This window comes from Lemur catta, chromosome 9, assembly GCF_020740605.2.
Source record: "Lemur catta isolate mLemCat1 chromosome 9, mLemCat1.pri, whole genome shotgun sequence".
NCBI lineage: Eukaryota > Metazoa > Chordata > Mammalia > Primates > Lemuridae > Lemur > Lemur catta.
In genome coordinates, this window is record NC_059136.1 from 52152127 (window position 1) to 52165167 (window position 13041).

Here is a 13041-nt window from a genome sequence, read left to right on the forward strand (position 1 = left end):
AATGAGACAGGAAAATGAATAGAAGAGATAATTAACTAGTAAGACCTCTCATTTGGAAAATGATGCAACATGTTTCCAATTTGCTTGTAGTTGTCATGCATGTTACTTGGGTTCTCAAAATCTTGTGAGATGTCTGTGATGTAGAGCAGGCTTCTTACTTCCATGAACAGTCTCTTCTTCACTCTACATGGGTATCTATTCTATTAATAGGATGACAGGCTATGTTGGTGTCTTTTCATAACTGCTAGTCATGGTACGTTAAAGTTTGGTTAGTGATTTATGAAAATTAATGTTCTTTCCAACATGCTAATGTATATTCCTTTTACTCAGGAAATGCAGGTCTTTTCTATCACAAGCCAGTGTCCAGAATTGTTTCCTTTGGCACCAGAACTTCTTTGATCGACTTTCCATTCTCAGTTCTTTCCAAATTATCCTGAAAAACAAAACAAAACAAAACAAAACAAAACAAACAAAGCTCCTTTACGGACATCTCAGATAGTAGCCATCCCTCCATGTATATCCTCTTGATCAAGGAATACATCAAAAATGAAAAGTGGAAAAACATTGATGCAAAGGTCCAAAAACCAAAATGTATTATGTCTGAAACAAGTTTCTTACAGCTGCTGTTTCTTTCATTTGAGGTTTTCTCTCTAAAAATAAATCCTTTGGGTAAGAAAAGTGTGATTTTATATTTTATACAATGATTGGCATTTAGCAATTAATAAATACAAGTTGTAACTATAACATGATATTTTCCAAACCAGAATGTTACCTGCTGATTAGGAAAACTAAAATGCATGTGCTCATCTTATTTCAGGGAAAAATGGTACTTCAGAATTTTATCCAGTATTATATGACTATATATTTTGTGTATATTTTATCCAGTATATATGACTATATATTTTGATATATACATGATTGCCATTTTTAATAGTTAATGCTAAAATATAGCATTGGTAGCATACCATAATTCCAGTGAATTTAAAAGGCAATTTTCTTGTAAGTTAATGACTCTAAATTATGGGTATCTTGCATCTGATCATTACCCCAGGAGTAGGAAAAAAGTAATTAAAAAGTAAATTGAGAATGAGCTAAGGCACTGGCTGTGTGTGGTTAATTCTCAGTTCTGAAGGCCAAAAATTAACAGACACTGAGAATACCTCCTTTGACGTGCACAGCAAATATACTAACCACTTAACTAGTAGATGAGATGAAACTTTTACCCAATAGAGACAATAGAGAAGTTGTTTTTCGTTTTTGTTTTTGTTTTACCACGAACTTCTCCAACAGCAACAGGTTATTGGCACAGGAAAAAATACTAAAAGATGGTGAGTCATACCCACTCCTAGAGATATTGTCTTTCATCTTATTTTCATTTCCTTGCCTAAGTTGTTCATTTCTAAAAAAGTTTTTTTTTTTTTTAAATGTAAGTGACCATCATAGTTTCCCTCAATCACTATACCCAAGATCTATAAATACTAATTGGGTTTGCTGTGTGATCAGTGCAGGGCAGGGCTCCTTTCTCTATTGGTGCCCAGTAGAATGAAGGCAATTCAAAACGGAAAGTGGCTTTTCTTATCTTGCAGAAACCACAGAGCTTCCTCTAACAGCTCTCAATGTGAAATTTTCATATGTGAATTTGGGCACGCTACCAAAAGTGTTGTAAATTAGCAAGGTCTTATATATAGAAATGTCCAGGCATTTTTCAGGCTTGGCTTCACAGGCAACTTTCTTGTCATATGCTTGGAGGACAGGTTTATTGGTCCAGATCTGGAGTGCCCAAGAGCAGTTATCTCCATACTTCAAACTTAAACTGTGTAAAAGACAATCAGATATTGGAGCTCATCCCCTAGTACATGGAGTTGGAAAATGTGACTTTTCGATATACTTTATTTTATTATTTAACTATTGAATTTAAAACACTCCCTAGGGTCCCCTTTTTGAAAACTTACAGTAATGATTCAGTGCTGTATTTCTCCAAGGTAAATTAAGTGCCCATTCTGGTATGTTGCATTTGAATAGCACCTTGTAAACTAAGGAATGGTTGAACCTTCTGAAAACAGAACTAAGAAAACTGAATAAGTCTTTCCCCTGAGGAATACTAGTATATTAGACACACCATAAAATGTAAATGCTTTTTATTTCCAGTCAGTTGATAGGATCCAAGAGTGCTTCTGCATTCTCTGTCATTTTTAATGTGCAATATACAAGGGGAGTATCCTTTAAAGAGCTCAGAGCAAAGAAAGGTCCTCAGTGGAAGATTGTAACACTCTGGGCAAAGCATCCCAAGTCCTTGCATAAGACCATGCCGCCAGCCCAAGGGAGTCTTCCTTTTCTTAACTAATTGTGCAGTGATTTGGGAACTTTCGGTGTTATTAAGCGTCACCCTGAAGCTTGAGTTGAGAAATAAAGTAAGCTAGTGATTATGATACAGGCCCAGGTATCAAAAATCTCAAGAATTCATTGTGACTTTATATAGGTTACTTTCTGGTCTGTGTTTTCTGCGTCAATATACTATTCTTGATCCCACAGAACCATTGTAAGGTTTAATCAATGTTTCTCATTGGGCTTATCTGCTTAATGAAAGTTGAACTATAACTTATCCAGATAGTAACTGTTTGGGTCTATCTAAGTCAGCAACCCTACGTAAAAGATACACCCAAGGAAATAAATTATAATTAGAAAGCAAACATTACACTGACAATATCTGGTTTAATGATCTTCATTTGACATGTTTTATATATAATCCTTATTTTAAAAATATATATATGTTCTTGAGTCTCTCACTTAAAAGTATTTTTATGGTGAAATATCTAATTAAAATTTCTAATCTTAAGTAAATTTAGGTACTAATTGAACTATAAGGATTTTAGTGGTTTTTTTTTTTGTATAGCATTTTCAAAACTAAGTCTTATTTTCACTTCCTTGTAGTTTATTAGAACACAAAATCTTAGAAATGGAGGGAAAGCACAAGGAAGAGTTGGACACCTTAAAGGAAGAGAAAGAGAACCTTCAAGGCTTGGTTACTCGTCAGACATACATAATCCAAGAGCTGGAGAAACAATTAAACAGAGCCACCACCAACAACAGTGTCCTTCAGAAGCAGCAGCTGGAACTGATGGACACAGTGCACAACCTTGTCAACCTTTGCACTAAAGAAGGTGGTAAGAATTTCTCCCTCACTTTGGTAGTGCAAATATTTTATTTCATATGAGAAAGTAGATACTCAATGCAACTTTCTAGCTTGCATTGATTGCTGTGTAAAAACAGCAGAAGAACTTCATTCTTAGAAGCATTCACAATTGACAGTTGTCTCATGTTTCTAACTTCAGAGAATGTATTCATAGCTTGAATTTATGAATCCACAATATCTTTCTAAAAGAGCTTTTTAATTTCTTCTTTTAACATTAGATAAAATCTATTATACCATCATGGATAAATATTGGGTATTATGATGTTAGACACTTAACTGTATAGGACAGAAATTAGCCAATATTAAAGGTTAGTTCAGAGTGTCAGGGAGAGTTTCTGGAGGATTCCCATATTAAAACTAATATTTACTGTTTCCTTTTTGGTGGGGACAGGGGAAGGAAAGTATTGCTTGCAGGGAAAGGAGATACTGCTCCCAATAACTATTATGAGTGCGAAAATATCATTGTTACTAAAAATATTTATTAAGCTCACTTGTGCTTAGTCCTGTGCAGGGAAGATTTAACAGGGATATCTAGACACATTTATTCTGGGATGTCTTTCTGACAGTGGAAATTATAAAATTTTGATGTCACTAAAACGTCTGGAGCCATTTAACCATTGAAACTATCTGCAAGTCTGTATCTCTTTAAAAGACATCCATCTGTCTACCCATCCATCCCCCAGACAATTATTGAATGAGTGCCTCTGTGTGCACCTGTCCACTTCATATAGAACCCCTCCTGAGCCTCCGTGTAGCTCTTCATAGTTTGTAGCTTGAGGTAATCTTCAATAGTTCTCTATAATCGACCTTTCTCTGAGTGAAGATGGAATTGTAAACGGTAATGAGTGAAAGAGAATACCACTTACATCTGAAAGTTATTGTTGTCATTAAACTGTGACTGGTGTGACCACTCATGAAGTGGCTCAGTGTGCATATGCAATGCACGCATATGGAGGCTCCTTGAATTTATAGTGGAGTTGAGCTATAAGAAAAATTAGCTCAATTTCATACTTACATGTATAGATATGAATATAGAGGACAACTCCATATTAAGTGATCTTGTTTTAAAGACATTTCATATTTCTCTATACACTCCATTACCTTGAGTTATATCTCCTTTAGATAGTCTAAATGAGCCTTTAATATACTTTGTAAAGCAATATTTTTTAAACAGTGAGTTCCCAGAGCTCCATTTGGGTGTGCTCAGTAATGTGATTGGGAAGGAAAAAACCTGCTAATCAGTCAGAGTCTGCCAAAACCTTGAGTTAGAGTCCGCTGGAAGGAAAGCATGGTAGGATTTTGCCAGAGAATTTTAATAGAGCTCATGAGTATTTAAAAATTAAGTATTAATATAAGACATATCTATTCTCATATTGAGCTGAATCCATTTGGGGAAATATTGAAAACACATTTTTCTTATCATCATGAGACTTAAAGCACATGGAGTTGAGTAGTGTTTTTTTTCATGATTTTAGAGCTGTCAAGCCCTGGTGATTCTCACAGAGCTCATATGTCTGCGTACTTATCATAATTTAACTTCCTTTCTGAGTATTTGTCTAATAAATATGTCTTTAGGCTTTTAGAGGAATGGGGGGGACTTTAAAATTAAATGTCCTGACTAGATTTGGAGTTTGGGTACAATACTAGGGAAGCAAACATCTGTTCAATTCAAGAAACATTTATTGAAAAATTATGATGGTAACCATGATTTATATACTTAATATCCACTTAGGAAGTGAGAAAAGTAACTGTGTCTAGTCTATGATGTAGCATATCCAAAAAATAGACATAATAATCATAGAGACTGAATTTGGCTAATACTCCAGGCCTCTAGACATCTATTTTCTCTTGAACAATACAATCCTAAAATAAATCCTGATTTAACTACAGGATTTTTAATCCTAATGTAAGAGAATTGCCCAATTTTCCAATAAGTTCTGCACTCTCATAACCATAGATTTTATTTGCTTCTTGTTACTCTTTTTTTTCTTTAATCTCACAGTTAAGTATTCTAACTAAATATGTAGTTATTTTAGGACTCAGACAAAAAATGAAAAGTGGCTTTCATAAGGTTTCTATCAAGATTTTAATTCTCTGCATATTTTTATTTTCATTGGAGCCATAGTAGTCTTCAGTTATTGTAAATTTCAAAATTTAAATGGCTACTAGCATAATACTGGATTAAATATCAGTTAGTAAAATGAACTTTTATTCTAATTTTAAAACACATAGGTAAAACCTTTCTCTGCTTTATGACCAAAAATGTATTTATCATATGACTTTACTATTTATCAAAGGATCATATATAAATATTTTACTTTTAAATTCATATATATGCAAATATCCCAAAACCTATACACCATAATAAATGCATCAAATTTTTGGAAATGTGTATTTTAAAAGCTCAAATAGATATATCATCTGTAAAATCTTCAAAAACATAATAAGCTCTGTCCTAATCCAAAAAGCCAAAAATTTTAGTTGACCCTAAAGGTCTTCTGGCTTCAGTCTGACCCAGTCATTTGTGGAGAGAGAATCTGAACATAGTAGTACTAGAAGGCAAGAGAAGAAATTTTTAGTGAGTTTCCCTTGTCATTGGCAACAAATTTAACCTTTAGGAACCTGTCCAAACATTTATAGAGTCAGGATAATTGTGTCTACTTTACCTTGTTAGGGAAAGAATTAATTTAGATGCTCAATATAAAAGCAAACCACAATGCTGAGGACACAGTTGACTCATTAAACTTTAGTGCCTTCTTTCTCCTCTAAGGGACAAGATTGAATTAAACCCACATTTTATTAAGTGCTATCTATAAGCAAAACTTCTTTTTCAGAAACTGTCTAAATAGAATGCCCTAGAATGTTTAAGTGTTGACAGTTATCCAAACAGCTTTGTTTCAACCTCAGTTTTCTGATCTCTAAAATGGGATCATAACAGCACACCATATGTAGTACACCATAAATATATACAACTTGTATTTATCAATTGTATAGTTCAAAGTTGCCAAAACAGTAGATTTTAAATGTTCTCACCTCAAAGAAATGACGAGTATGTGAGGTAATGAATATGTTAATTGGCCTGATTTAATCATTCCACAATATATATATATATGTGTGTATATATATGTGTATATATATATATATATATATATATATACACACACGTATTGAAACATCACATTATACCCCATAAATATATACAATTATCATTTGCCAAAAAATTAAACAGAAGACCTGATGTAAATATATAAATAGTATGTATGCCATATATGGCATATATACATATATGTATGTTATACATAATAAATGCTCAAAAATTGTAGTTGTTTTTACTTTCATGCCTTCTAAAGTGTTTATAATACATTAAAATTACATGATTAAGAATTCCTCAAAAGTGTTGGCTAGAAATGTATTCTTTCCCCAAATATTTGTTTCGTCCAGGAACTGTAAATCTATCTTTGCATATAGGGAGAGCTTTTGTTTAGTTTTACAACACTTTTTCTACTAAAACATTTGATGTAATGAGATACATTTAAGCTAGGTACAACTAATAAACACATTTTCTGAAATAATTCACCAAATTTTCCTCTTCTTATTCCAAATAGACAATAGTGGTGTCTTAGGCAAATCGTCATTGCAAACTGAATTATATCCATTTTGTAAAGGCTTCCGGGTAACACATTTATTTTTGTCTAACCTTTGTCTGCAAACATTTGGTCACATTTATTCTTAGAAACATTACCCACTAAAGAAATATTGCTCTCAGTGTTATCACAGTGTCAAAGCTTAGATGATTGCTTCATGTTTTTGGCAATTCAAAACTGCCAAAATTAAACAGCTACCGGAATTAAATAGTTTGCGCTGATAATGTCATAGAAACAAAGTTTGGAATTCTTTGGGGGAGGATAATCAGGTAGTGAGACTGTTAAACATTCACCAGTCATATGTATACAGTGGTGGTTAAAACATCATCACATGTTGAACACACATGTAGAAAACATATTATGTGACTGAGAATTTAATTACTGACAAAGCATGCAAAAAAAAGGAGAGAGAAAAGAAAAAAATAGTATTTAGGCACCTCATAAAATTACACAGGTTAATTTTCTCACTGTCCAAATGAGCTTGAAGCATGTTTCTGCTGTACTAAGATGTGATTCATAAATTTATCTGTTCATTCAAAATATCTCTGTAACAAATGTTCTGTTTCAGATTCTCTCCTGGGGGATAAGGATGTTTATCCATTTTTATTTAACAAATATTTGAGAAGTTTCTATAGTGTGCCAAATATTGTTCAGACCACTGAGAAGAATAAAAGATATTTTTTAGTCTGTGGCTTTAAGGAACCTAGAGTTTGGCAGGAAGAGGAACAGGTAAACAATTATTTTCAAGAATTCTTGGCTAGAAGTGAGCCCAGGGTACCTGGGCCACAGCAAAGCACACAGGAGGAATATTAAAATCATGGCAGAGACAGAAGGATGGGGGCAGAATCCAGCATCTGTAAAGTCTTTAGCAGCGGTCCCCAACCTTTTTTGCACCAGGGACCAGTTTCATGGAAGACAATTTTTCTACTATCTTGTGCATTACATTTATTGTGCAGTCAAACCTTTCTGCTAATGATAATCTGTACTTGCAGCCGCTCCCCAGCACTAGCATCACCACCTCAGCTCCACCTCAGATCACCAGGCTTTAGATTCTCATAAGGAGTGGGCAACTTAGATCCCTTGCATGCCCAGTTTACAGTAGGGTTCTCGCTCCTGTGAGAATCTAATGCAACTGCTGATCTGACAGGAGGTGGCGCTTGCAGTGCTGGGAGTGATGGGGAGCAGCTTTAAATACAGATGAAGCTTTGCTGACTCGCCTGCCACTCACCGCCTGCTGTGCAGCCCAGTTCCTAACAGGCCGTGGACTGGTTATTGAATGTTTCTTATGGCTCTAGCTTGCTTAAGCTTTATGTGTGCTAACTTAGTCCATACAACAATAGTATGAGGGAGCTACTATTAATATGTCTAGCATGATTTTATAACCTTTATAGAGAAGTTAAGAATGTGCCCAAGGTTACATAGTTGGAAAACATTGATCTAGAATTAAAACATAGGCAAGTTGGCTCTCCTGGGGAGATGACGGCTAAGGCTTCAAAATGAAGAAAGTGGAGGACGCCCCAGTGAGTGCAAACAGCATGTAAATTTGCCAGAAGTCATGGGAGCATGGGAGAGGGGTAGGATGCATTAAATCCGTAGCCTAAATCTCAGAATCAAGGGCAAGAGAATAGTGAAAGATGCATATCTGCATATCTATCAAGTGGTAAACTGAGAGAGTTCAAGGAAGCCCACATAGGTTCCCTTAAATCAATATATAAGGACAATGGTGATATTTGCATTTAAAAAAAAAATGTCCCCAGTGACAATTTAGGAAAATGTACTGAAAAGTTGAGAAACCTGGAAACAGGGGGACCAGATGGGTGCTTTTGATATTATTATAATATTATCAAATACTTAGCACAAGCCAGTCTTCTAAGCCCTTTGTGTATATTAACTCACTTAATTCTGGTAACAACCCTATAATATGGGTACTGTTATTAACCTTATATGAAAGATAATGAAACTAAGACAAAGAGGTAAATAGTTTTTAAATATCACACTGCTAGCAAGTGAGCAAGCTGAGATTTGAACCCAGAAAGTCTGGTTCTAGAAACTGTATATTACTCACTGTACTCTTGAGAAGGGAAGGTAGAATTGATGGTTTTCATCAAATTCTCAAAGTGATCTCCTAGGAAAGAAAGAATAAGATCAAGATGAAACAGAGTCAAATGGAAAGATAAGTGGAAGAAATTTCTAAAAATAGAAAATTTAGAATCAATAAGAAATAATGACTTTCTTATAGAATCAAACATAACCTTCAAATGTCTGGGTTAAATAACTGAAGTGTTGATGAAATTCTTTAAAATCAGCACCATGGGAGGAGAATTAGGTTTAAGGGACAAGGATAATGAGTTTAGTTTGGACATTTTGACTGAGGTGCCTATGGGGACAGAGTCTGGTAGGCAGAAAAATAGAGAAACTCCTGACCACACACACTGGTGTGTCCTCATTGGAGATGAGTGGTAAAATCACTGAAGGTGCATGGAAAGCAATGACTCTTACGTGTTTGGAGGTCACAGATCCATTAGGAAATCTGATACAAACTGTGTTCTCTCTCCTCCCACTCACTCCAGCTCCACAGTGCAAGGACACAGGCACATGTTTGTATACAATTTCAGAGAATTTACATACTAAGGTTATACATGAAGTAATGAGTATAAAATTGAAGACAGAAAATTTGGAGTTTTTTAGGGGACAGAGTACAAAAACAGGAGACCAAAAGAAAAACACAGAATTAGGGAGAAAACAGTAGTGAGCAGTGTTATGAAAGGGAAACAAGACTGAGTGTTATGAAAGGGAAACAAGGCTGTTATGAAAGGTGTTCTTTTCAGTGGCAAGTAAGCATAACTGTCAAATAAAAAGAAGAGCGAAAAGTGAATTTTGGAACTGGGATATGAGCTTCTATAGGCAGAGTTTTAGTAAACTACATGGCTTAATTGAACATGTCGAAGACAAAAATGAGTGAGATAAATAAAAAACAGAAATCATTATATATCCACACTCAAGAAACTTGACAGGTAACCATTTTAGGTAGGGAGGCAAGTAGGGTAGAGGAAACTTAAAAACAAATACTGAAAAACATGAACACATTTATGTACTTAGTTTTCTGATAAGAAGTACAAATTTCAACTGATAGGAGCTTTTCGTGAAGTTCATTTTTTAAAATTAATTCACATCTGAAAAACATAATGATAACTGTAAATTTTTAAGGGCTCTGTATTATTTGAGCTGAAGTGTCTTTCCCAGAGGCTGATTGCAGTGGTATGGAACATTTGATCATTATTTTTGGGCCTCTGGCCTTCTTAAAAGGGGAAATGAGGCATTTGCTTCCTTCTCGGTGCTGAGGAGTCATTTGGCTCTGTTCTCAGAATAATTCTACCATCTGAAAGGAATTTACCTCCCGTGCAGTGTCTATTGAGTTTGTGAAGTAAATCATTCCGTTAAGGGATGAGATCGTTTGAACTGCAAGTCCCTTGAGTTAAGAATGACTCTAAAAACATCACACGAGATCGGAGGAAATTAAAACTGTTTGAATGTCACTCATATAAACAATGATAAAAATAGAAAATGCCATTTTCATTGACTGGGGAAAATACTCAGTTTTTCATTGACTACTTGTAATGCACAATTTAACATTAGGTAGAAGGAGAAAGAAAAATACAGGAAGTCATCCGCTGAACACTGCAGTGAGTACTTGTTCCCATTTAATGAGGGAAATGCTTTATCTTGACAGAAAATTATATGTCAAACATTTACAATTTCCTTAAAACGAACCACACTATCTTGCACTTCCTTTCATAAAACCCAATAGCTTAAGGCAAAAGTGACTGTTTATTTTTGGAAATGGTGTATTTCTCCTTTTTGATGGAGCATGTTATCTGCCTTTTGAAAAGTCGTAATTTCTGTTAAAAAAAATTGTGTGAATAGTGGATAGCCAAACTAATGATAACAAAATCAAAAATAATACAGTGCTTGACCTCTCCCATGAACTATTTCTAAACCACATCTTTTGGGGGAGATTTGAAATTTTGTGGTTAATTCTCTCTTGGAATTACAGTTTCAACTTCAGAAACAAGATGAACTAGCTGAAAAGGGAAATCTCCTGGTTCCAGCTGAGCCTGGAAGTTACCAGGATGAAAGGACTCAAAAAAAGTGTGTTTCCTTGATGTTCCAACATTACTATGAACAAATTTCATTTCTTCTTTTGTGCCTTCATGGACTGGTTAGCTAAAGCAAAGAAACCCACATAGTTTGAATAGACTTTCAACTAAGTCATTTCCTGGACTCATACACACTCATGTCAAATTCAGCAGATATTTTCTAAATCCAGGAACAAAGTGAAACAATGGGCATTAGTTGTGGTTGAGCTATGGTACTTTACACTGAACAAAATGACACCTATAATTACGCTGAGAAAAAGTAAGAAAAAACATTTTATTAGCATCATTCAGTAGGTATGCATCACATCAATTACAGAGTGAAAATGTGAAATTTCTTATACTATAAGAAGAGAGAAAAAGGAGATAAAAACCTGAGAAATATTGCAACTGTACATTTAGCTTTAAATGCATATAAACAAATATTTATTTTTAGCATAAGATTTTTCTAAAAGTCAATTGCAAAGAACCTTTAAAACTAGTGATGCAAAACACTTTTAGCTTCCTATGGGAGCTCATAATTTATTATCAACCAGACTACTAACATAATAACTAATTTTAAGTACACTGGAATCTCATCCTAGTACCTAGTGTTCACATTCTGAGTGGGATTATCTCCAAGGAGTCATATTAATATGTGACCTCCCAAGGATGACTCACCTTTTTAATGGATTTATGAATTCAAATTATTAAATATAATTTCAATTTAGTCAAACGTCTTAATTTGTGTATTTATCATGTCTTTACATATACACATAATTATTTTTAGTTGTGAATGCTCTATTTTCATAACCAGAGTTCTTTTAGAATAGTGAGTTTGAACTTTGGGTTTAATTTTAAGTGGAGATTTGGTTCTAAAGGGAAGTTTTTCCAGTTCTTTAGGCCTCACGTGCACACAAACCTAATCTCAACCGTACTTAATCCTGCAACCCATTTTCCTAGAGCCATAACTTAGATTGAGATGTTCGCTCTCCAGTGTCTTGGAGCAGCTATGGTGTATGCCGTCTAGAGGGCAGGACATGGTGGTTTAGAAGGAACAGGAATTACGTGACACCTGAGTTCTAGTCCCAGCTCTGCTGCAAGGTGGCTTAACATAGAAGTACCACACACCGTAAAGAGTTTGCCTGGTGTCCTAGACAATCTCATACATTTTATGATTCATATCAATCATTCCATATCATCTCTCGATTTTATATCACTCCTAATGACTAGGGAAGTTAGACCAAGTAACCAGCCTGTGAGTGTAATACCTTTTGTTTCAAACTAAATTACTTTGAAAAATTTGGACCATCTCTCATTAAATCTGTTAATTAATGCCATGTATTCTCAGGGAAAAATATTTTACTAAGCAGAATGCAGAAGTCATATTAAGGCAGAAATTTGCAGCTCAAAGGAGGTCTTCAATGAAGCTAATTTGAACTATTTCTATTTGAAGCAAATTGAACACTGTATTATAAATCAGGAGTGGCTCATTAGTAGAAATTTTCATGGATAGGTTCTTTAAGAGACACATAATAAATAATTTATTTTCAAACAAATTATTTTGTATTGAAATACAGAAACAAATTAATGGGGGTAAATCCTGAGTCAGTGTAACTTTTAACTTTTAGGGTATGGACATGAAATTCAATATGGCTGTTCAGGAACTTCTGACTTCCTAATCCTCTGTTAGCTTTTGAAATTGTGGGCTGTCACTACTTCACATTTCTGCTGTGAGTTCCCATCTCATAGACAATTCTACTGCCAATGCCTCTCTTCTGTCCTCGTGACAACATTCTTCTTCTTACTTGTCATTTCTACCTCCTGTCACTTTTCCCACACATCTGCTTCCATGAGAAGAGCTTGTGCCCAATCAGAATTAAGACTTATCCTGAATCACTCAGGACCCTGGGTGTGACCTTGTCAGCTAAGTATTGCTGGGGACTCTGTGACAGATGAATCATTGGAGTTCTGTTTGGGTTTGACTTTATAACAGAGACCAATAAGAAGTAGTTAAGATTTTCAATTTTATAGTCAGAGAGTTCTACTACTTACAAGTTTTGGTGAAGTC

At 34.7% G+C, this 13041-nt stretch overlaps 1 protein-coding gene across 2 annotated transcripts in view; it reads left to right on the plus strand.

Moving 5' to 3' along the window:
- The window catches only part of ANGPT1 (angiopoietin 1), a 233485-nt gene that overhangs the window by 163263 nt on the left and 57181 nt on the right, over positions 1-13041 (plus strand). For both annotated transcript variants that reach the window (XM_045560910.1, XM_045560911.1), the window contains exon 4: positions 2932-3161. In XM_045560910.1, coding sequence (XP_045416866.1) covers positions 2932-3161 — 230 coding nt within the window. The remainder of the gene's footprint in view (positions 1-2931; positions 3162-13041) is intronic.